The 24,095-nt window shown below is 40.1% G+C and overlaps 1 protein-coding gene across 5 annotated transcripts in view; it reads left to right on the forward strand.

Moving 5' to 3' along the window:
- LOC122552666 (proton-coupled folate transporter) overlaps window positions 1–24,095 on the forward strand; it is a 97,975-nt gene that overhangs the window by 24,717 nt on the left and 49,163 nt on the right. For all 5 annotated transcript variants that reach the window (XR_015758366.1, XM_087991208.1, XM_087991207.1 and 2 more), the window contains one exon: window positions 2,961–3,058. Coding sequence is in view for 4 of the 5 variants with exons in the window: in XM_087991208.1 (XP_087847334.1) it covers window positions 2,961–3,058 (98 nt within the window). In the remaining variant the exon portion in view is untranslated. The remainder of the gene's footprint in view (window positions 1–2,960; window positions 3,059–24,095) is intronic.

Raw genomic sequence — 24,095 nt, forward strand, 5'->3', positions numbered from 1 at the left:
CAAATAAGTCCCATCCCAGAATGAAACCTACCCTGATTGACCACATGTTTAATTTTTGCAGTTAGTTAACATGGTGATTAGTTACTAAAACATAGTCACACAAGACTGCAGATGTTCTTTAACAACAAAACCTATTTTATTACAAAATAAAACACTGCTGTATATCTAAGAAAGTTGAAAGGATGTTATCACAAACAGGAAAACAACATTTGTGTTTCCTATCATAGTTTTCAAAGATACTCCATTCCAGGGTTATACCCATGTCTCCATTCTTCAAATTATTTTGCTTAACTGCATCTTCCCACTTTATTTTAGTTTTGCAGTCTTTTGCTTCCTGAGTTGTCATCACAAATCTTTCAAAGTTTTGAGGGCCTAAACTTGTTTAGTTCCAACAGCTTGAAGTCTCCTATAAAGCTCTCCAACTTCTTATTCCACAAACTAACAAATCTTTGGCTATGTTGGCTAGTTTTCCTTAACAAAAGCTTGATACTTCTCCTCGGAGAAACTTTTTCCCTCCAAACGGAACTCCTAATTCTTCAGCAATGTTAACAGAGGTAAAAAAAAACTGTTCCCGTTGCTAAACTAATGACCTCTGGTTGTAAAACTCAGCAATGTAAGCATTCCATCCATAACACCACTGGTGTCAATGTTGCAATTTGAGTGAAGTCACATGCCTTCTGGGAAATGGGTATATTGAGGCCACTGTTCCAAATGACTTACTGAACCTTTTTTGGAAAAAACACCAAACACCATCTATCTGCCTTTACTTGAAAATTGAAAGAGCATTTTGTCACATCTTGTTTAGAAGTGTTTTAGAATAAATTCCTTCCATAGCGAAACATGGTTGAGGAATGTCACTGTTCCCATTGTGATAAAGGTGTATGACATATTAGAGCTGAAAATGTGTTGCTGGAAAAGTGCAGCAGGTCAGGCAGCATCTAAGGAGCAGGAGAATCGATGTTTCGGGCATGAGCCCTTCTTCAGGAATGAGGAAAGTGTGTCCAGCAGGCTAAGATAAAAGGTAGGGAGGAGGGACTTGGGGGAGGGGCATTGGAAATGTGATAGCTGGAAGGAGGTCAAGGTGATAGGCCGGAGTCGGGGTGGAGAGGTCAGGAAGAAGATTGCAGGTTAGGAAGGCGGTGCTGATATTATTATAGTCATAGAGATGTACAGCACGGAACCAGACACTTTTGGTCAAACTTGTCCATGCCGACCAGGTATCCCAACCCAATCTAGTCCCACCTGCCAGCACCCAGCCCATAGCCCTCCAAACCCTTCCTATTCATATACCCATCCAAATGCCTTTTAAATGTTGCAATTGTAACAGCCTCCACCACTTCCTCTGGCAGCTCATTCCATACACGTACCACCCTCTGTGAAAATGTTGCCCTTTAGGTCTCCTATCATTCCCCCCTCACCCTAAACCTATGCCCTCTAGTTCTAATTTTGTTTGGGATTTTAAAGTAGAACTAAGATGGATCAGTCCTTTTCCTTTCAGTTCTGCTCAAGTATTTCTTTTTAAGTCAGGATGTCATTTGGAAAAAACACCAAACACCATCTATCTGCCTTTACTTGAAAATTGAAAGAGCATTTTGTCACATCTTGTTTAGAAGTGTTTTAGAATAAATTCCTTTATACTTTTTCAAGAAAGCACATGAAATTGGTAAGGCCACCTTTGGAATATTGTGTGTAACTCTGGTCTCCTTCCTATCGGAAGGATGTTGTGAAACTTGGAAGTGTTCAGAAAAGATTTGCAAGGATGTTGCCAAGGTTGGAGGATTTCAGCGATATGGAAGGTCTGAACAGGCTGGGGCTGGTTTCCCTGGAGTATCGGAGGCTGAGGGGTGACCTTATAGAGGTTTCCAAAATTGAGGGGCATGGATAGGATAAATAGACAGTCTTTTCCCTGGGGTCAGGGAGTCCAGAACTACAGGGCATAGGGTTAGGGTGAAGAGGTCTCATATCTTTTCCCCTAAGGGTCAACTTTTTCACACAGATAGTGGCATGTGTATAGAATGAACTGCCAGAGGGAGTGGTGGAGGCTGATACAATTGCAACATTTAAAAGGAATCTGGATGGGTATACGAATAGGAAGGATTTGGAGGGATATGGGCCGGTTGCTGGCAGGGGGACGAGCTTTGGGTTGGGATATCTGGTTGGTATGGACGAGTTGGACCAAAGGGTCTGTTTCTGTGCTGTAAATCTCCATGACTCTGACTTCAGCTCAATGCCATGCCAAATATCTGTAGTGTTAATTTATGAAGTGCTCACAAAGTGGAACTTTGTGACATTCAGAGAAAACAGACCAAGGGCTAGTTTGAGCTCATCTCACCTCAGAATAGTTTACCCAAATCTTGCAACAGTGTTTAGTTTGTGGGATTTCTGCACTGGAAGAATTTGTTTTCAAGTCTTAGAATTGAGAAGTGGCTTAAGCAATTAGATCTGTAAAGAAGACTGTTGGCCATGACAAATGGAAAGAGTCAGTTAAGAAAGAAATTGCAGAGTTAAGTTGGGATTGAAAGTCTGGAAAGGATATTGCTGGGGAAAAAAGTTGTTATCCTTTTTGCTGATGTAAGATCTTTTAATTTGTATGTAAATAATTACATAAACCTTTTTTCCTTTTGTGTGATTAAATGTCTTTTGTTAAAGAGCATTGGCAGCCTGGAGCAGTCTCAGTGACTAAACAATGGTAACCAGTTGCAAAAATTAAGCTTATGATTGATCAAATCCGATTTCATTTTAAGATGTGACTTGTCCAGTATTACTGTCAGATGGGATCATAACGCTCTTTGGTTTCCCTTAGGTTTGTTTTAATGATTCTAAGACTTTGCCTACTATTATATCTGAATTACTGTCTTTCTCTTCATTCATTTACAAAATGTCCCTTTTATAAATTTATAATAAACTGTCAGAAAATGTTATTATGCTTGAAATTATTTTGAATATTTTTCATTCAACAGGTGAACAGTCTATCCTGATTTTATTTTTGACGTACCCACCGCAACACTTTTCAGTTGAACTTTATGGAATATACAGTGCAATTAAGATGTTTCTTGGAGTGAGTACGGAGCATGTCTGTGAAGGCTGCACATTTTTCTTGTGTTTTATTCTTCTGTCACCCATTTAGATGTGTTACTTAGATGTTTATTGGCTCTTGTGTGGAAGGGTGAATGTTGAAAGTTAACTGATTGCAATGAATGGCCTGTTTCTGTGTAAAACATTACATGCAAACAAACTTAAATTATTTTTCCAGCACTGTTTCATAATTATACACATTCTGAAGAAAGTGTATTTGTAGGTAAGCATCAGCCTTGGTTTTGATGTTAGTGCCCTTACTGCATATCTGTGATAGGACCATATAAACCTCACTGGACACTCCAATGCAGTATGGAGGGAATCTTGCATTGTCTGAGGTGCCATCTTTTCAGATGGGGCAGTAACTTCAGTCCCTATCATTCTCTTTCCAGGGATCATAAAATAACTCCGGGCACTATCGGAAGGATAATAGAGTCTGTTCTCTTAGTGTCATGGCAGAGTCTATCCCTCTATTTTATTGCTCAAAATAAATTGGATAATCAGCTTGTTAGATTATGGGATTGTGGAATATGAAAACTGACTTCCATTAACTTTTTTTCTCAAAAATATGTAATTAGCTGTGATGTTTCTTTTGTATATTGTTAGATATAAAAGGTTCTATTAAATGCTCTTTTCAAAATCTGAGCATTCTGAATTTTCTCTTTGCCAAACCCCCCAAAAATTTGTAAGTCTTAAGATGATATTGCTCATCAGTAGCTTACTGCAAACTGATTAAATACAGAATTATTTGACTTTGCCTTTTGGTAACTTGAAAATGAACTCAAATGTTTTTTTCCCCACTACTTCACACCATGTTTACTGTCCTTTTTTTAAACAACCTTTTCATGGGAAATCAGTGGTGTTGGCTAGGCCAGGATTTATTGCCCATCCCTAATTGCCCAGTGGGTGGCACGGTGGCACAGTCATTAGCACTGCTGCCTCAGGGCCAGAGACCTGAGTTCAATTCCCGCCTCAGGCAACTGTCTGTGTGGAGTTTCTCCGCACGTTCTCCCCGTGTCTGCGTCGGTTTCCTCCGGGTGCTCCCGTTTCTTCCCACAGTCCAAAGGTGTGCAGGTTAGGTGAGTTGGCCATGCTAAATTGCCTGTAGTGTTAGGTGAAGGGTGAATGTAGGGGAATAGGTCTGGGTGGGTTGTTCTTCGGAGGGTCGGTTTGAACTTATTGGGCCGAAGGGCCTGTTTCCACACTAATCTTTTTAAAAAGGTCAACCAGAAAGTTTTGGGTCTGGAGTTACATGGGGGTCAGACAAAGTAAGGATCCGATTTACTTCCCTCAAGCACAATAGTAAATCAGCTGTCTTTTTTTAAATATGAAAACTGCCAGTTGTTATATGGCTGCTACTAGATTAATTTTTTAAAAAATTCCATATTCTCATCGAATGCAATTTTCACCAACTGCAAAGGTGAGATTTGAACCCTTGTTCCTGGTACATTAGCTTGTGTCTTTGGATGGCCAGTCAGAGGCTGGTGCTACTGGCTGTAGGGAGTTGTCAGTGGTAACACTGAGGCCTTCATGGAGATCAGCATGGGGTGAGATGGTGCTCACAGGGAAAAGTTTGGCTGTAAAATTGGGTGAGATTGAGGGAGGGGTTAAGTACAAAGGCTAGGGGATGGCTCTTATCCATGTCCCTAGTTCTTGATTTTGAGACCCTTAATCAGACACTGCCTGTGAAATGAGGACAATACCTCCCACCACCCCACCCTGGCCAAGAGGCTCTGGAGGATGTGTTTTATGGCTTTTGAAAGGAATGGAAGACACAGGAGTCACTATTAAATCCCTTTGGACTTCCATAATTAATCTCAAGTGACCTGTTAATGACCAGAGTTTTGCAACAATTCCCCCATCAGGTACACCATCTACATGCATTTCAGGGTAACTTTCTGTAGTTGAGAGTTGGACATGGGCCTTTTTGTCGTCATGCCCACTGGAGTGGGCTCTGCTAAATTCTATTCTTTATCTTTTTCTGCACAATAAATTCCTCATTGAAATGCATACATAACATAGTATGGAACCGCATCTGTAGGCAGAGCTTTTTTTTAAACTTGGCATGAATATTTAGTAAGTTGTGCTTTCAAGAAGAAAGGAGTGGCTGCAGTGAGCTCCTGTCATGTTAGCACTTTGTCAAGCTCGTATCTGCAAAGTTGTGATGGTAATTTGCGCTTGTAAAAGGAATTACTCTGGAAGAGATGCATAGTGTGAAGCAAATAGCTGTGATGTATGCAAAGCTGCAGAACAGAGATAGCTCTGGAAATCGCTGATGGAAACCTAATGGATATTGTGAGCCACTGTGAGAAATGCCTGTCAGAAGTGATATGGACATAAGGAGCAGTAGTCGCACGAGGCATGCCAGACCCTCCCATCTATCCATGTTAAAAGAAGACTACAGGTAAAGATTAAATTGATGTACAATCTGTAGATGGTGGGAACACTTGGCTTCTGAGACTTCAAGTGACTTGGATAATGCAGGGAACCTTTCAGCAAAACCTGTAATTGGTTAGGAGTTTTTCCAGTGAGTTTCTGAACTCCAGCTGTCAGCTCGCGTGGGTGCCAGAAGCCTGCACTGAGATGCCTCCCCTGGATGATGGCATTGTCTCTCCAATTTTTAATATTTTAAAGTAACAAAATGGCCTTAGCCAATCAAACATTGCCCCCTCTTCCCCCCCCCCCCCCCCCCCCCCCCTTCCAGTGGTGTCTGGGGTGCTGCAGCACTTTACCAGAAAAGGAAGATCGTTTGTCCCTCTACCAGCCTTCCCAGTTCACATCACTCCAAACTCCTGGCTCCAAAGAAATGTTTGGGGGTATATTTACCACAGTTTGTGTTGTGGGAAAGTGTCTATGCTTTACTTATTGCCCATCTAGTGCTGTCCTGAAGGTTGAGAACCAACCAGATATTTATTCCTTAGACTTTTTCTTGCATTTTATGCATTTGTTCATGGTCATAGAACTTGGCAAACCTTAGTATCCAAGTTGCCTGCAAGAGACCCAACTCTAGAAACTGTGCTTCTATAGATATTAGCAGCATTGAGAGTGGGAGACAAAAGCTGAGCATGCTGGCATTCCTACCCATTTATCATGATATTATGGTTATACATTATCTTCTATGACATGCAAATGCTATTCGGTTTTTCAGGGTCAATGGAATATCCTCTGAAGTGTAGGTTTTCCTACATTAAAGGAACATATGGTCAGCAAGATCTCATAACCATCAGTAAAATAAATAATCAAACAATCTCTTTTAATGGTATTTGCTGAAGGATAAATATTGGTCAGGATAGATGGGGAATGTTTCTATTTTTCTCAATGCAATGTCTTTCTTGAGCTTTGAGGCTTTCGGGTGATAAATCCCCAGGACAAGATGATTTTCATCTCAGCTTTTTAATGGAAGAAGGCAAGAACTTTGCAAATGTCTTGTGTTAGTTCACAATTCTTTTGGTTCAGGAACCATTCCTTTAGATTGAAAATTTGTTTACACTGCTTTATTGCTCCACTATTTAAGAATGGTATGAATGTGAAACCAGCTCATCTAATGTTTGTTGTTGAAAATTATGCATATCTCACAAATATTGTGATGATGCTGCTCCTTTAACAAGGTTATGTTGTCCTTGTTTTCTTTGGAGAGGTTGTAAAAGCAGTGATTCTGAAACGTTTGGCTTAGATGGGTTTTAGGGCCAATTTGATTACAGTTAACAGATACTGACTCCGGCATAAGGCTTTCAAGTTTAAAAAAACACTTGTGCAATGAAACGGGAATGGCCAGTTCTCCCACCCCAGCTTTTCTCTGGTTTGGTTTTTAGCAGTCTGACTGTTCACTGAAAGCAGGCAGTCAGTTTTGAGGCTGCTGGTCCAAGAAACAGCTGCATGAAAGGAAGTCTTCCATGCTAAAGCTCACTACCATATCGGTGTCTCGCTCTCTCTCATTTTTCCTTTTTGTGCCAAATGGATGTTTATGCAACAGCATCATTACATTGGGCCAATCTGGTGGGTTTTCTTGTAGGTTACGTTATTCTGTTTTCTTTCCTTTGTATTTCATTCAGTTATCTTAAATTCTGTTTCATGTAAAACTGAGTTGTTGGGCCAGCTGCATCCCTCCTGGAATATCCACTTTACACCTGCTTAAAACAACTAGCAAAGTTAGAGTCTAGGCTACTTGAAATGTTTTGAGGGGGTATGGCCTAGCCCATAACAAGATGGAATGACCAAGCACCTTGACATTTTTCAGCTGATTGGAGAGAAGCTAACGCTAAATGAAGTTGCAAAGGTAAATTAATATTGTTGAACTTGATGTGATTCTTTTGAAGAGGTGACTAAATAATGAACAGCAAAATGTCTATGGATGGTATTTATTTGTTCTTACAGAAGGTGTTTGATAACTCTCCTTTTATAAGAGATTGTTAGCTAAAGCCTTAGGATTGAAGGCACATTATTGATCTGGTTAAAAGACGACTGTTTGCAACTATTGAGCTAAAGATTCTTGACAATGGGTAGATATTGTAATTGGCAGGATGTGACCAGCAGTATCTTTCAATGGGTTCATTATTCATTAACAATTTGGATGTTAGGATTAAAGAATCAATCATCTGCATTTACCAATGCACAAGGTAGGTAGCACTTTAAGTGTAACACAAAATTACAAGATATTTACATTTCTGAAAAAAAAATTGCTGTAGCTTTTCATCTTGCACTCATCAGGCCAATTCGCAAGAAATACCAGAGTATACAAAAGGAAAATGACGTTTTTATGTATGTGATGAGTGCTTATTGATTGACAAGTAGACTCAGATTTGTTAAGTGTTGCTGAGGAAAATACATCAGTTAATGATTATTGATTGTTAACTGTCAAGGTTTGTTTAACTTTTAAACAAGGTGGTTAATCATAGGTAAAAATCTCACAACACCAAGTTATGATCCAGCAGATTTATTTGAAATTGCAAGCTTTTGGAGTGCTCCTCCTTCATCAGGTAGCTACTTTCGAATATACCTGTTGGATACTAACTTGATGTGTGGTTTTTAACTATGTCTACCTTAGTCCAACACTGGCACCTCCACATCTGGTTGATTTAAGGCATTGCCCTGAGAATGGTGTGTCACCTATTTTGCAGAGTTGAAACAGGTACAGTGTGTGTACGTTATTTATGTCTGAAAGGAACAGGATCCTGTGTCTTAATACCAGTGGCTTCCAGTAAATGTGAGTGTACCATGTTGAGGCTGATGGACAATCCTAAGTTAGTTGTCTGTGTAATTTGTCACAGACTGATGTTTTGTAAATTGTTGTCTGATTGCAGATTCACATCAAATGTTGGAATTGTGAATTTTGCAAATGTAGACTGTTTGGATGCTTGTTGTGACCAGCTGAAGGGGTATGCTGTTTGATATAATCTGCCAGTCTTTGCAATGTGCTTCTATACCTAGCATCACAATATTAATTTGTGAGAGAGGCAGAACCTCTCTTTGGCTTGACAGCAGCATCCTGTTATAGCAAGCACCACTTGTTCTGCCACTGCATATTACCAGCGTAAAACAGCTAACTCCACCTGATGCCCATCTGAGGTAGACTGGATATGTTTCAGGATCAAATGTAACACCCTTAGACCTGTCCACCTGTTTTGATTATAGTGAGAAATGATTTGATCAGTGATGTCATTATTTTTGAAGTATGGCTTTGATGTTCTCTATTTCACCATTGAACTTGCATGGTTATCAAATAACTTTGAGCCCAATTTACAAGGTGAATGCTAGGGCCAATATTCTAGCACAAAGTATAAGAAACTCCATGCATATATTGACTAGTGAAGGTTGGTTTGTGATAGAGTAGTAGAGAATTCCCTGGTTAATTTCTCAATTGGGGCTTTGAGGTAAAGTAACTAATTTGTCTGCTCCATTTTGAAAACAAATTTGAGCACAGGATAGAAACTGTTTCGAATGTGAAATTAAGTTCTTATATGCAGTTACAGATTCAAATGTAGCATCTGCATTGTGGAAATGTGCACGAATGAGACAATTCAGTTCAATTTAATTAAAGAAGTGTTTCTCATGGAAATTAACAAAGATGTTTGCAGGAACTCCGCCTAGCAGGGATTTCCTGCTCACCATCTATTTGGGTTAATGTGATGTTGTTAAAATTGAACTTCATGATTTGATGACTTCATAAGTTCAATGAAAAATGATTCGCACAATTATGACAGTCCAATCATGATATAGTGGTGCAGCACAAATGTCGAAGGTTTCCTTGAGTGGCACTTTGGTTAGTGGATTATCAATATTAAATGAGCACATGAAAATTGCATTGCTACTGAATTAGCCAGTCCTGTATGAATTTCACGAATGTGAAGGAAATGCTCACTATGTATGTGGACAACTTACTCAAAACTAGAAGTATGGCATTTTCATAATGGAGAAGGCAACTCCAAAAGACCTGTCCAGATTAATCCAATCTGGAAAATCCAACAGTCAGTTGGAGCAATATCTGCACAAACCTTATAGAGAATCTACCACATTTCTTCCACAAATCACAATGTTGCTATTGGAGATTTGAAATTAAAATAGAAAGTGCTGAAGAAACTCATCAGGTTGATCAATATTTTGGAGTTGATGTTTCATGCCCATCGGACTTTCTATTTCTGTCAAACTTTTCCAAAGTTGTGTGGAAGTTATTTGTGAATTGTAAATTAATAGCATCATATCAAAATATTCCTGTGCAGTAATGATAATATTGTAGTTCAGTAGCGTATAGATGCTATGTACTGTAGGAAAAGTACATAGTGGATAGTAGGCCAGTAGATCTTCTCCGTGAAGATCTGTTCAAGTTGCCTGTTTAATAGACTGAGTTCTTAGGATTGTGCCGAACTTCTTGAGTATTGCAGTTTTCCTCATTTAGATGAGTGAGTTTTGCATCATGCTTCTTAGCTAAGCCTTGAAGATACTGGATAGATTTTGAGCAGTCACGTTGCACTTCATTTTTCAAAGAATATTGCAGCAATAAACAATTGACGTGATGGGGATCCGCAAGTATGTCTTTCTACCTGACTGTCACATGGTGTATCATGTGTAAATCTCTTTGCACTCCTCTCTGAAACTGCTTTCCACACTTCAAGCTGCTAGTCTGAATGAAATAAATTAACTAATGCTTCTGATGAAAGAAAAGGGAGGTAATTCAAGCCAACCTGATATGTCAGAAGATAGACCTTTGGTTGACATCAGACTATATTTTCAGAATTGCATTGTACTGCAGAATGCTAAAGCAAAGGCTTTGGTTTTCAATGAGTTGTGATATAGGAACTGTTTACAAAATTTTGGGAGAGTCCCTATTCTAGTATCCAATCTTGCTGTTTCCAATTTAAGGTGTTGGAGGTGAGCTTGCGCCCATGTGATGATACTGCTCCTTTAACAAAATTGTTGTTTTTTTTTTAAAAGAAGGTTGTAAAAACAGAGGTTCCCAAAAGTCTGGGTTTGCTTGGGCTTTAGGGCCAATTTGGTTATAGTTAACAGATACTGCTTCAGCCAAAATGCTTTTGAGTTTTTAAACAAAAACATTTGTGCGATGAAAGGGGAGTAGCTAGTTCTCTCAACTCAGCTTTTCTATGAATTGATTTGTTTTTTTTTCTTGGCAGTATGGTTATTCAAGGAAAGCAGTCAGGCAGTTGTGAAAGTGGCTGGACCCAAAGAACAGGTCCAGGCTGATGGTCCTCTCTCTCTCTGACATCTCTCTTGTAGGACTGTTTTTGTTTTTGATTTTTTTTCCTTTTGTGCCAAGGGGTGTTTATGGGAATTGTTGCAAGTAAATGGAATAGCATCATTTAGCTTTGATCTTTGTGTTTTCAGATAGGTTACGTTTTCAGTTTTCAGTTTGTTTCATTTGGTAATCTTGTTTTTTTAAAAAAAAGTTTTTTTTTGTTTGAAACTACTTGGCTTGACCAGTAGCTTATCTCTTGGAGTATCCACTCTACACTGTGCTTAAAACAACTAGCAAAGCTAGGGTCTGGACTACTTACTGAAATGTTTTGAGGGGTTCTGGTCAGATCCATAACACCTGACACTCTCTCCTGCTGGGTGAAGGGTGCGTGGAAATAGGCATGTCCTAGTTCTCTGAAATTTTCATGGAGTCACGCCATGTTTTTAAAGAGTCACGTTCATGTTATAGCCAGCGTGAGAAACCTTTTTCTGAAAGGTAAGTTCAAAAACACCACCGCCTTGTGTGAAACTGACATCGCGCTCTTTTTCTTCTCCCCCCACCACCCTCAAACAATCAACTCCTCATGCCCAAGTGCCCTCATACTAGGCTACACCTTCCTGCCCCTCACAAAGAAAGATGTTCATGGTACAGTGAAGGTATATTCCCTTCAAAGGGAAAGATAGGCAATGAGCTCTGGATTTGTTGGCCCTATTTCCTTTTCATCCATTAAAGAAAAGCATGCTTGTGACAGGTTTCTGGTGGAAAATGCAATTAAGAATCAAGAGGCATACAGAAGGTTCAGAGAGGAGATGGAAAAGCGTAGGAGAGGGTTTGAGGAGATTAGAAGCTAATGTGAATGGGAGTCCCAAAGTCTTCTATAGGCACATCAATAGTAAAAGGATGATAAAAGGAATAGGGCCAGTTAGGGATCAAAAGGGATTTACACATGGGGACAGAGGTATGACAGTAGTGTTAAATTAGTACTTTGCATGTGTCTTACTGAGAAAGTAGATGTAACCTTGGCAATGATGACAGGATGAAGCTCAAAGGATTAAAAACTGATAAGTAGGAAGAATTGGATAAGCTATCAATACTTAAAATTGTTACAGCACTTCTGTTAATTAAACTAAACTCCCAGAAAAGCTCACATTGCCTCGTAATCTGTTAAAAGTATGAGTGACCCAAATTCCACTATTTAAAGGATTTAACATCACTTTTTGTTTTAACTCTATATAAAAGTGGACATTACACACACTATTCACGGCTTTAAGCCCCTTTTCTCTAAACTGCTTATTATCTGCCTCCAATGATATAACAATATACTGTTCCAACAAAAGTTATTAAAATTGCTTCGACTTAATTTCAAAACCATACAGTGGCAGTCGTCTTTGTCTGTCCTCTTCCGGCTGAAGGTTTCCCTGAATCACCATCTTTCTTACTGCAAATATGTTTCATATGAAAAGGTACCTTTTGATAGAAAGTGTTTCCTAATTTCTCAGATCTGTGTTGATGGCAATTGCTCTGTCCAGTTTTCAAGATGCCTGCCTTTTTTATATCCCAACATTGAATCAATGAGATAATCCAATGTTGACAAAACAATAAATTCAAACTCAATTGGGTTTTAGTATCCTGGGGCATAATTTAAACTAATTAAATTCAAATTATTGTCAAAACAGCAACCAACTCAGGTATCCATTTCACAGCCAACTATTACATACTTTCAATTCTCCAGTACGCTCTAAGACTGGTATCTATTCATATCACAGGTGCTTGTAAGCTCTTGGTGCAGAACAGCATTCACTCACGCTTTAAAGGTACAATATACACCTTCATAACAAAATTCCGGTGACTAGGACTGGAGGAAGCTCATCCAAGAATATTGAGGCCAGTGAGTGTGGAAATTGCAGGAGGCCACTGACTATAATCTTTCAGCTTGTCCTAGAGAGGAAAGGGGACTGGGAATTACAAAAATAATGCTCCTGTTCATTTAAGATTATAAGGAGCAGCCCAGAAATTATTGTCCAGTCAGTTTAAATTCAATGCTGGGAAAGCTTCCAGAAATGATGATTCAGGATAGGATTAGTTGCCCTGTGGATTCCAATAGGGAAATTCAGTTTGATTAACTTACTGAAATAAGAGTTGATGAGGGGGTAATGCTGTTGTTGTGATGCACATGGCCTTTCAAAAGGCAATTGATGTAGTGCAACATTGTAGCTCAGTGAATGAGATGTACAGGGTAACAACATGGATACAAAATTGGCTGCGTAGTAGGAACCAATGAGTAGTGGCCAGTGTAGGAAGGTTTGTAATGGAGTTCCTCCAGTATCATTATATCAGGGGAAGCTATGTCCTAATAATGTGTTCAAGGTATACTTTTGAAATTTGTAGATGATACAGAACTTGAAAGCATTGTAAACTGTGAGGAGGATAATGTTGAACCCTGGAAGACTTAGAAAATGTGGTAGCTTGTAGTAGATGAAGGTCAATGCAGACAAATGTGAGGTGATGCATTTTTGAGTATATAGTCATGCATTCATGACTGACGAATTTTAAAAAAACTTTATAAAAGTAAGTCATTCATTTCTTTTTTCATTTATTAGTTGAACTGTTAGTCATCCAGACCCTTTTAAAATGCAATTAGCTGGAACTGCAAGCATTTGAACCTTTTTAACCTTGTCTAATGAACTAGACAGCAAACTTCAGTGAGCCACAAACATCATTCAAGTAGATTCTTTGTGACTACTTGTGAAGTTTTTCCCAACATGGCTGGCCCAATTGAAGCTCCTTTTCATCAGACAGTGTCCACAAGGTTAGGATTTTCACTATCTGCTAAGGTCAATGTACTGAGCTGGAAGTTTTCCTGACTCCTGCTGTAAGCTGCAAGAATGAAAATCAAATCAAGGCACTGCTGTCTATCCATTCATTATGTTCGTTGTATCATCTATTCTTCCTTGGATGAGGTGCCCAAAACTGCATGCGGTGCTTCAGGTGTTTTCTAACCAAGGTTCTACAGAATTGAATCAAGCTGTCATTATTCCTGCACTCAAATCCCCTGGCAATAAATGCTAACATACCATTTGCCTTCCTAATTGCCCCAGCATCTGCATGTTAGCTTTCAGTGACTTGCATGCAAAGAAAGTAACACGTTCCCACTTGCCATGTATGTTTCCAATTAGAATCCTAAGACACGTAGCCTAGAAATCTGCTAGAACCGCATGTTCTTCTATGTTTTCAGGTGTGTTAAATTGACCACCTGGAATATTGGTATACTTACAAGGCCTAGTAATTATGCTAGGTTGCATATTACTTTTGCTTTAAAAGAAAATTTATAGAAACCAGTGAAATAAGATTTGTAAGGTGATGCATTTTGGTATGATTGAGGAGAGACAATGTTAAAGAGGTGTTATTTTAAAAAGAACAGACTTGCCATTTACACCATGCTGCAGGATAGGTATGGAAGGCTGTTTAAAAAGCATATGGGAGGTATTTGGTATTTTTTTGATTAAAGAAAGGTAGATAATTGAGGTAAATATGCAAGATTAGATTAGATTCCCTACAGTGTGGAAAAAGGCCCTTCGGTCCACACCGACCCTCCGAAGAGTAACCCACCCAGACCCATTTCCCTCTGACTAATTTACCTGACCTATGGGCAATTTAGCATGGCCAATTTACCTGACCTGCACCTCTTTGGATGTGGGAGGAAACTCATGCAGACATAGGGAGAATGTGCAAACTCCACACAGACAGTGGCCCGAGGCTGGAATTGAACCTGGGACCCTGGTGCTGTGAGGCAGTAGTGCTAACCACTGAGCCACTGTGCTGCCAAGTTACTGCTTAAGTATCAACTGGAGTATTCAATATTAGGTACCATGCCTTGGGAAGAGTGTCAGGATCTGAGAGTGCAGAGGATGTTTAATCAAATAATACCAGGGACAAGAAATGGGGAGAGATTGGAGAAACTGGCATTGTTCTATTTGCAGCAAATGAATTTAAAAGATGAGTTGATAAAGGTTTAATATATCATGAATTTTGTTTCTCCTTATTCCTCTGTCAATGTTGCAGTGGTTGGTATGCAGAGGACACCACTTTAAGAGGAATAGGGCAAAAGAACCAGAGTTGACATGAAATTGGGCTTAACAAATTGTTGCAATCTTTAATGTTTTTCTTGAAAAGGCAGTAAAAGCAGATGTGGTAGTAACTTCCATTATATGTGTTGTAGAGTTGACTACAGCCAGCTAATGGTTGGGGTAGAGAGCTGGTAACAATCTTCCACAACAAAAACAGAAATTGCCTGAAAAACTCAGCAGAGAGAAACCAGTTAATGTTCTCAGGTCAAGTGACCCTTCCTCCGAACCAATCCTACTCCTATTCAAGGTACAGGCTGACTGCCGTATATGTGGGAATTGTTTTTCGCAATTTCAGTTACCCGTGATTTACTGCGGCTCAAACACATAGGGAATGTTTGAGCACCAGGGACTGGGGGCTGCCGGGAAGGTAAATTTCCCACTGAAATGAATGGGTTTGCTTCTATCTGCAGTTTCAGGTTTCCACAGCAGGTCTTGGAATCTATCCCCTGTGGGTATGGGGAGGACTACTGTACAAGGCCTGTTTGGTTGATAGTGACAGAGGATAAACCACTAGTCAGTCTTCACAAGAAGAGGTTCTTGTGTTGACAAGATGTAGTTTGTTGAGCAATAGGTACAAGTTATGCTGGTTGGGTCAGGCACAATCTTTCAGAAATTTCTATCTGGTTGTAAATCATATTTCCAACCCTGATCAGACAAAAATGTTTATATGATTTCAACGGAAGCTTTCTTTTATAATTGGATGAACTGTCCAGCAATCCCAACAGCCATAATCATTGAAACCCTGTCTGGTTTTGCAGCAGTATGCTGTATCCTGGGATTTTAAAACATCCACATGCCAATTCAACTGCTATTGTGTAGAGACTTGTCTGCAAGATAATATTGCAGGGTAGGCTGAGGGGAATGGGGGGAGGGTGCCAGGTGGGTGAGGAGGTTAGAGTGGCAGGTGAGTGGATGAAGGTTTATGATCAGTCAAGTTGGCGATTGGGGTTGGGAGGTGGTGCGTGTTTGTTTGGGGCAGGGGACGCCAAGGGTGGGTCAGGTGTTGGTGTCATGTCAAAGGGTGTTGGGGGATGGGCATGTTTTGTTTGGCAGGAATGTGGGGGTAAGTTGTAGTGGCTCTGGTGGGAAGGGAACATTGGGTGGGAGAGCTTGAAGGTACAAAGCTGTCGGGTCAGGGAGGGAGAGGAGTGCCACGGATTTAAGGGTGTACTTGGTGATTAGGTTTAATAGTTACTCAGGAGTTGGAGTATGTTGCTAAATTTCTAATTTCTCCTAGGCAACTTTTTAAACTTATCTGAGTCAGAACTCTGAAAAAAAATTGATTTTTTTTTGGTTTGTTTTGGTAATTCTCATTTCTTTAACCTTCCAATCAGAATTTTCAATCTCCCCAGGCAAATCCCTTTATTCAGTTGGTCCGGGATACTGATGTGCAACTCCAGTCTGTACTTCTGCAAAAACTATCTGGCTATGGTAATATCCTGGCCGGGAACTCAAACTATTAGAAGATGTGATTCACTTGCCCAAATTGGGATCTTGACTTAGACTCCCCTCTCCCTCTCTTCAAAACTGTATGCCATCATCTTAGTACATTCTCTAACAGTAACCATTTCCGATCCATCATGGTATATCAATATTTTCAAAAGGGAATTGAAAAATATTTGAAGCATTACAGGGCTATCGGGGAAAGTGGTATGGGAGTAATTGGAAACTGTATCAAAGAGCTGGTGTAATGTAATATGAGCTGAAAGAGCACAGGAGATGGTCAATCATTCTAACATTCCTGTTTAGTTCATTTTTGCATCTAAATCAGCTGACCTAGTCAAATTCTTAGAGATGAAGAACATGACACAAGATGGAATTACGCTTGTATAAATTAGTTATCGCCTTTTCTTTAGTAATGAAGTGAAAGAGTGACCAACTTTAATGCTATATATTTTTGCACAATTGAAAATCCATTGTTTCGGTCATTAATCTGCTGAGTTCTAAAAACTTTTTTTTTGTAAAAGTTTAATACAATTTTGAATAAAGTCCAAGTTAAAAGTGCAGGCAAAACTATATAGACATGTATGACTTTCTTAATGGTTTAGTGAAATATGCTAAATAGGATTAGGAAATTAAACTTTCATCAAAATTTATCATTTTCTGTTTCCCCAAGAGTTCAAAGAACTGGTACAAACGATAGATAAATATTTTCATTGATTCTTCTGTCATGTAATCAAGGCTCAGACATAATGTTGTACAATATCCTTTTTGACTTAAAAGGTACTCTGCTGCACAAGTTATACAACCCAAAAATTGTCTAATGGATCAAAGTCTCTTTAATGTTTACCCCATACTATTGTGTGTTTTCTAATATCACCCACAGTATATTCATCAAGTGAATTGCAAATTAAGCAGCAACATCTATGATGTATTGAAAGAACTTTTGTTTCTAAACTTGAGGTTTTGGTGATTTTTAAAATAGAAATAACTTTACAAAGTGTCCTGCTGTTCAAGTGATCCCTCAGCATCATCCAGTGTTTAACCAGTTTCTAGATTATTGCCAATGCAGGTCTTTACTGGATACTGGGAGGTGTGCAAGAGTGGAATTGATTTTTTTTTTTTCCCTTCCTGTTTTTTTTTGTTTGCTCCTCATTTTTCCGTTTGTGTTACTTGGAAAAAAAAATGCAATCAGGATCATATTACATTGTGTAGAATAAGAGGATCCAGAGGACATTTGGATAGGTTTTTACATTCAATTTGATTTAGTTTGTTTTTGTTCCAGTTAAATTGCCGCCTCCTCAATGCCTTATGCCAAATGTTCCAGTGTCCCTCGATTACAATGGTGTTTATTGCATGATGGCTGCAATACAGAAATAAATAAGAACTAGTAAAATAATTACTACTGGGCTTGTGAGACCACAGGCTGTTTCTGCAAAGTTGGGCTGATTTAAGAATGGTGGGCATTGCTGCCACCACCACACCCATTCCTGGTGCTTACAAATTTTGCAAGCATCAAAAATCCTTTAATATCATCTTTTATAAGTCAGTCTGACAGTGAACTCAGAAACCCTCACTGAGGAAATTTAGATTTTGAAACTCCAATCTGTTCAGTGGAAGTTGTTTCTTTTTAATCCTTACAACTTAAGCCTCCCTTAGAGCAGTTCAAAGAGGAAGGAATTCGTCAAAAATAATTCAGATTATCACACTTAAACTGAATTCATCTTGCCTTCAAGAAATTTTACATTTACACTGTCTAATTTGTAACTCCAAAACTGAGTTAAGGGCCTTGGAACAGTCAAAATGGGGTCTGTTTTGAACTTGGCTGTAAGTTGATATAGAACTGCTGAGTTCCTCCTTGTGGAAATCACATTCTGACCCCTTTCCCTGACCTGCCGGGAACTATTGGATTTGTTGGAAATAGGTGTGGGACTTGTGCATCCAAGTGCTGCCTGTTGTTTTTAAGTGAGTCATAGTCATAGAGCTATACAGCACAGAAACAGACCCTTTGGCCCAATTAGCCCACACAGACCATGTTCCCAAATCAAACTAGTCCTAATTGCTTGTTTGGCCTAAATCCATCCAACCATTTTCTGTTCATGTCCTTATCCAAATATTGTAACTGTACCTGCATCTATCACTTCCTGTGGCAGCTCATTCCATGCTGGAAATTCTTCTTGTCCTTTTTTTAAATCTTTCTCACTTTTAAAAATATGCCCCTAGTTTTGAATTCCCCTCCCTTTGGGAAAAGGCCCTTGCTATTCACCTTATCTGTGCTCATCATGATTTTATAAACCTTTTTATAAGGTTATCCCTCAACCTCTCAGTGAAAATGGTTCCAGCTTATCTTTATAACTCAAACCTTCCATACCAACATCCTGGTAAATCTTTTCTGATCTTGTTCCCTTTTAATAATATCCTTCCTTTAGTAGGATGACCAGAACTGGGCATAACATCCTGTACAACCTTAACATGATGTCCCAACTCCTCAACTCAAAGGTCTAAGCAATGAAGGCATGTGTGCTAAATGCTTCCGTAACTATCCTGACTACGTATGATGAAAATTTCAAAGAACCCCTAGGTCTCTGTTTTACAACATTACGCAGGACCCTAACATTACTTGTAGAAGTCCTGCCCTTGTATTACCAAAATGCATTACCTTGCAATTGTCTAAATTAAACTCCATCTGCCACTCCAGCCTATTTATCAAGATCTCTTTGTAATCTTTGATTACCACCCTGACTGTTCACTGTACACCAATCTTGGTGGCATTCGCAAACTTAAAAACTTACTAAGTTGTCATTCCAAGTCATTTATACAGGTGACAAAAGCGGACCCAGTACTGATACCTACGGAACACCACTGGTCACAGGCCTAAAGTTTGTAAAACAACCCTCCACCATCACCCTCTGTCTCCTACCATCAAGTCAATTTTGTGTCCAATTGGCAAGCTGTTCCTGAATCCCATGTGATTCGGAGGCATTGGTTGAGATCTTTCAAAAGTCACTGGAGTCAGGGAAAGTCCCGGATGATTGGAAGATTGCTGTTGTAACCCCCTTGTTCAAGAAAGGATCAAGACAAAAGATGGAAAATTATAGGCCAATTCGCCTAACCTCGGTTGTTGGTAAAATTCTAGAACCCATCATTTAAGGATGAGGTTTCTAAATTCTTGGAAGAGCAGGGTCGGATTAGAACAAATCAACGTGGATTTAGTAAGGGGAGGTCGTGCCTGACAAACCTGTTAGAATTCTTTTGAAGAGGTGACAAGTAGGTTAACCAGGGAAATCCAGTGGATGTGGTCTACCTAGACTTCCAAAAGGCCTTTGATAAGGTGCCACACAGGCTGCTGAGCAAGGTGAGGGCCCATGGTGTTCAAGGTGAGCTACTGGCATGGATTGAGGATTGGCTGTCTGACAGAAGGCAGAAAGTTGGGATAAGAGGTTCTTTTTCGGAATGGCAGCCGGTGACAAACGGTGTCCCACAGGATTCAGTGTTGGGGCCGCAGCTGTTCACGTTATATATTAATGATCTGGATGAAGGGACTGGGGGCATTCTAGCGAAGTTTGCCGATGATACAAAGTTAGGTGGACAGGCAGGTAGGACTGAGGAAGTGGGGAGGCTGCAGAAGGATCTAGACTGTTTGGGAGAGTGGTCCAGGAAATGGCTGATGAAGTTCAATGTGAGCAAATGCGAGGTCTTGCACTTTGGAAAAAAGAATACAAGCATGGACTACTTTCTATAAAGCCAAAGTATAAAGGGATCTGGGAGTGCTAGTCTAGGATTCTCTAAAGGTAAACATGCAGTTTGAGTGCGTGATGAAGAAAGCGAATGCAATGTTGTCATTTATCTCAAGAGGGTTGGAATATAAAAGCACCGTTGTGCTACTGAGACTTTATAAAGCTCTGGTTAGGCCCCATTTGGAGTACTGTGTCCAGTCTTTTGGTCCCTACACCTCAGGAAAGACATACTGGCACTGGAGCGTGTCCAGCAGAGATTCACACGGATGATCCCTGGAATGGTAGGCCTAACATACGAGGAACGACTGAGGATCCTGGGATTGTATTCATTGGAGTTTAGAAGATTTAAGGGGGGATCTAATAGAAACTTACAAGATAATACATGGCTTGGAAAGGGTGGACACTAGGAAATTGTTTCCGTTAGGCGAGGAGACTAGGACCTGTGGACACAGCCTTAAAATTAGAGGGGGTAAATTCAGAACAAAAATGCGGAGGCATTTCTTCAGCCAGAGTGTGGTGTGCCTGTGGAATTCATTGCCACAGAGTGCAGTGGAGGCCGGGATGCTAAATGTCTTCAAGGCAGAGGTTGATAAATTCTTGATGTCACAAGGAATTAAGGGCTACGGGGAGAATGCGGGTAAGTGGAGTTAAAATGCCCATCAGCAATGATTGAATGACGGAGTGGATTCGATGGGCCGAATGGCCTTCCTTCCACTCCTATGTCTTATGGTCTTATGATATAACTTTACCAATTAGTCTACCATGTGGAACCTTGCTAAAGGTTTTATTAATGTCCATGTAAACAACATCTACTGCTCTACCCTTATCAATCTTTTTGGTTATTTCTTCAAAAACAAATGCAATTCAAGTTTGTGAGCCACTATTTTCCTTGCACAAAACTGTTAACTATTCTTAATCAGTCTTTGCCTCTCCAAATGTTTGTAAATCCTATCTTTCAGAATCACCTCCAACTTATGCACCACTGATCAGACTCTCTGGTCTACAGTTAGGCTTCTCCTTATAGCCTGCCTTAAATAAAGACACCACATCAGCCATCCTCTCGACCTTTGGCACCTCACCCATAGTTACAAATGATACAAATATCATTAGGGGCTCCGCAATTTCTTCCCTAACTTCCCACAACGTCCTGGGATTCACTTGACCAGGACCTGGAGATTTATCCACCTTTTGTTCTTTACAGAAGAGGGAGTGCTGGAGTTCTTAATGTGAACTGTTTTCAAAGCACCAGTATTAATTTCCTTGTTCTCTAATCTCCATTTCTTTCTCCACAGTAAAAACTGATCTGAAATATTTGTTTAGTATCTCTCCCATCTCTAAGGCTCAACATATGACCTGGTTGATTTTTAAGAGGCTGTGTTCTCTCCCTCATTGCTCTTTTGCTTTTAACATGTTTGTAGAGTCTTTGGATTATCCTTAATCTTATCTGGCAAAGCTGTCTGATCCCCATATTGCCCTCCTGATTTCCCTGTTAAGAATGCCCCTACACCCTTTATACTCTTTTTAAAAGATTCATTTGATCCCATTTGGCAACTTTCATCAATTTTACTTCCCATGTCCATCCCACACTCCCCTTCACCTGGCCCATCTCTGACTCATACCTTCCCTTCCTCAACATCTTTGCTTTAATTTCTGGGGATAGCTTGGCCACCAAAATCCATTATAAACCCACCGACTCCCACAGTCTGCTTCATGTAAAGATTCCAATTGATTTTCCCATTCCTCCGTCTCCGTCAAAGTTGGCATCATCAGAAAAGATGTGACAAGGGAGCCTCCGAAAGGTTCACCTTCCTCAACCAAGGATTCTCCAGCACCATTGTTGACAGAGGTTCATCTGCCTCTCTTCCAACCTAGTTTACTACATCAGGTGCTCCCGATTATGGTCTTCTGTACATCAGGGAAACCAAATATAAACTTAAGGAACAATTCACTGAACATTGCAGCCAGGTCCATAGTGTCTGACCAGACCTCCTAGTCACCACCCATTTTAATTCTTCTAACCACTTGCTTTCTGACATGGCCATCCTTAGCCGCCTCCATTGCCACAATGAACCAAACTGGAGGAACAGCACCTCATCCTCCCCCTGGGCAGTCTACAGCCCAAAGGACTCAACATTGAATTCTCCAATTTCAAATAGCCTCCTTTCCCAGCCCCTTCTTTTCCACCCTTCCCTGCCACCAACCGGATTCAGTCCTTCCATTGACCAACCAGGTTGTACCCTCTGCCTGTCTTCACTTATCCCCACTTCACCACCCTGCCCCGCCAGCCCCTTTTATGTGCAACTCCACCTACACCCACCCCCAGTCCTGAAGAAGGGTTATACCCAAAACATTGACTTATCCACCTCCTGATGTTGCCTGGCTGGCTGTTTTTTCCAGCTTCCTGGCTGTCTACATTGGATTCCAGGATCTGCAGGTTTTTTTTCTCTAATGTTTCCTCCATCTCAGCTATGTCTTACTTGGTAGAGCATTTGCCTTTGAACCACAAGATTTTGAGTTCAGGTCCAGCACAAAAAGCAAGGCTGAACTGTCAGTACAGTACTGAGGGAGCTTTACATTGCATTTTTTTTGGATTGTGGTTCAGCCACCTGCTTGATTGTGAAGATTCTATGGCATTATTTCAATGAGCAGCAGGTGAGTCATCATCAGTGTCCTGGTCAATGAGATTTCCAAAAGGCATTTGAAGAGGTAATGCAGAGAAGGCTGCTTTAGAATATAAAAGCCCATGGCGTTGAAGGTCATCTATTAGTCTAGACAGAGGATTAACTAACTCATAGAAGACAAAGTTGGAATAACGGAACATTTTCGGAATATCAATTTGCAACTCATGGTGGCTGCAGGTATCAGTACTTGGGCCATGATTTGTTACGTATTACTGACTTGATGAAGGAACTAAATGTACTATAACCAAGTCTGTGCCTGACAAAGTAGTAGGTGAGAAAGCAAATGTTGAGGATAACTCCAAGTCTGAATCTTGTGGTTTATTGGCTGTATCTGTTTTTCTAGGTTTCATGGAGGGTTTCTCTTAGTGTGAGGTAATTTTCCCTGTTGTATCCTTGATCCTGTGGTATCCCTCTCATCTGACTCCAGTCTCATTGTACCACTTGCTGTTCTTGGAACAACTTTCCATTGCCAAGATATCCCAGAATGGACTGGCATCTTGTGCCTGCACTAGTTTTAGAAGGCTGTTGTGCTCTGGACAAGCACTCTGTCTCGAGCTATCCTGCGTGGATCCTGACATTTTGTGGCAGTGTGTACAAGACAATTTTCTGATTCAGTATGTGGATGTACCTACTAGAAAAGGTGCAAAACTTGACCTACTCTTGGGAAATAAGGCAGGGCAGGTGACTGAGGTGTCAGTGGGGGAGCACTTTGGGACCAGCGACCATAATTCTATTAGATTTAAAATAATGATGGAAAAGGATAGACCAGATCTAAAAGTTGAAGTTCTAAATATGAGAGAGGCCAATTTTGACGGTATTAGACAAGAACTTTTGAAAGCTGATTGGAGGCAGATGTTCGCAGGTAAAGGGACGGCTGGAAAATGGGAAGCCTTTAGAAATGAGATAACAAGAATCCAGAGAAAGTATATTCCTGTCAGGGTGAAAAGAAAGGCTGATCGGTATAGGGAATACTGGTTGACTAAAGAAATTGAGAGTTTGCTTAAGAAAAAGAAGGAAACATATGTAAAGTATAGACAGGATAGATCGAGTGAATCCTCAGAGTATAAAGGCAGTGGGAGTATACTTAAGAGGGAAATCAGGAGGGCACAAAGGGGACAGGAGTTAGCTTTGGCAAATAGAATTAAGGAGAATCCAAAGGGTTTTTACAAATACATTCAGGACAAAAGCGTAACTAGGGAGAGAATAGGGCCCCTCAAAGATCAGCAAGGCAGCCTTTGTGTGGAGCTGCAGAAAATGGGGGAGATACTAAATGAATATTTTGCATCAATATTTACTGTGGAAAAGGATATGGAAGATATAGACTGTAGGGAAATAGATGGTGACATCT

Source organism: Chiloscyllium plagiosum, unplaced genomic scaffold (assembly GCF_037043375.1).
Source record: "Chiloscyllium plagiosum isolate Xiang-an unplaced genomic scaffold, Cpla_swu_hap1 HiC_scaffold_10, whole genome shotgun sequence".
NCBI lineage: Eukaryota > Metazoa > Chordata > Chondrichthyes > Orectolobiformes > Hemiscylliidae > Chiloscyllium > Chiloscyllium plagiosum.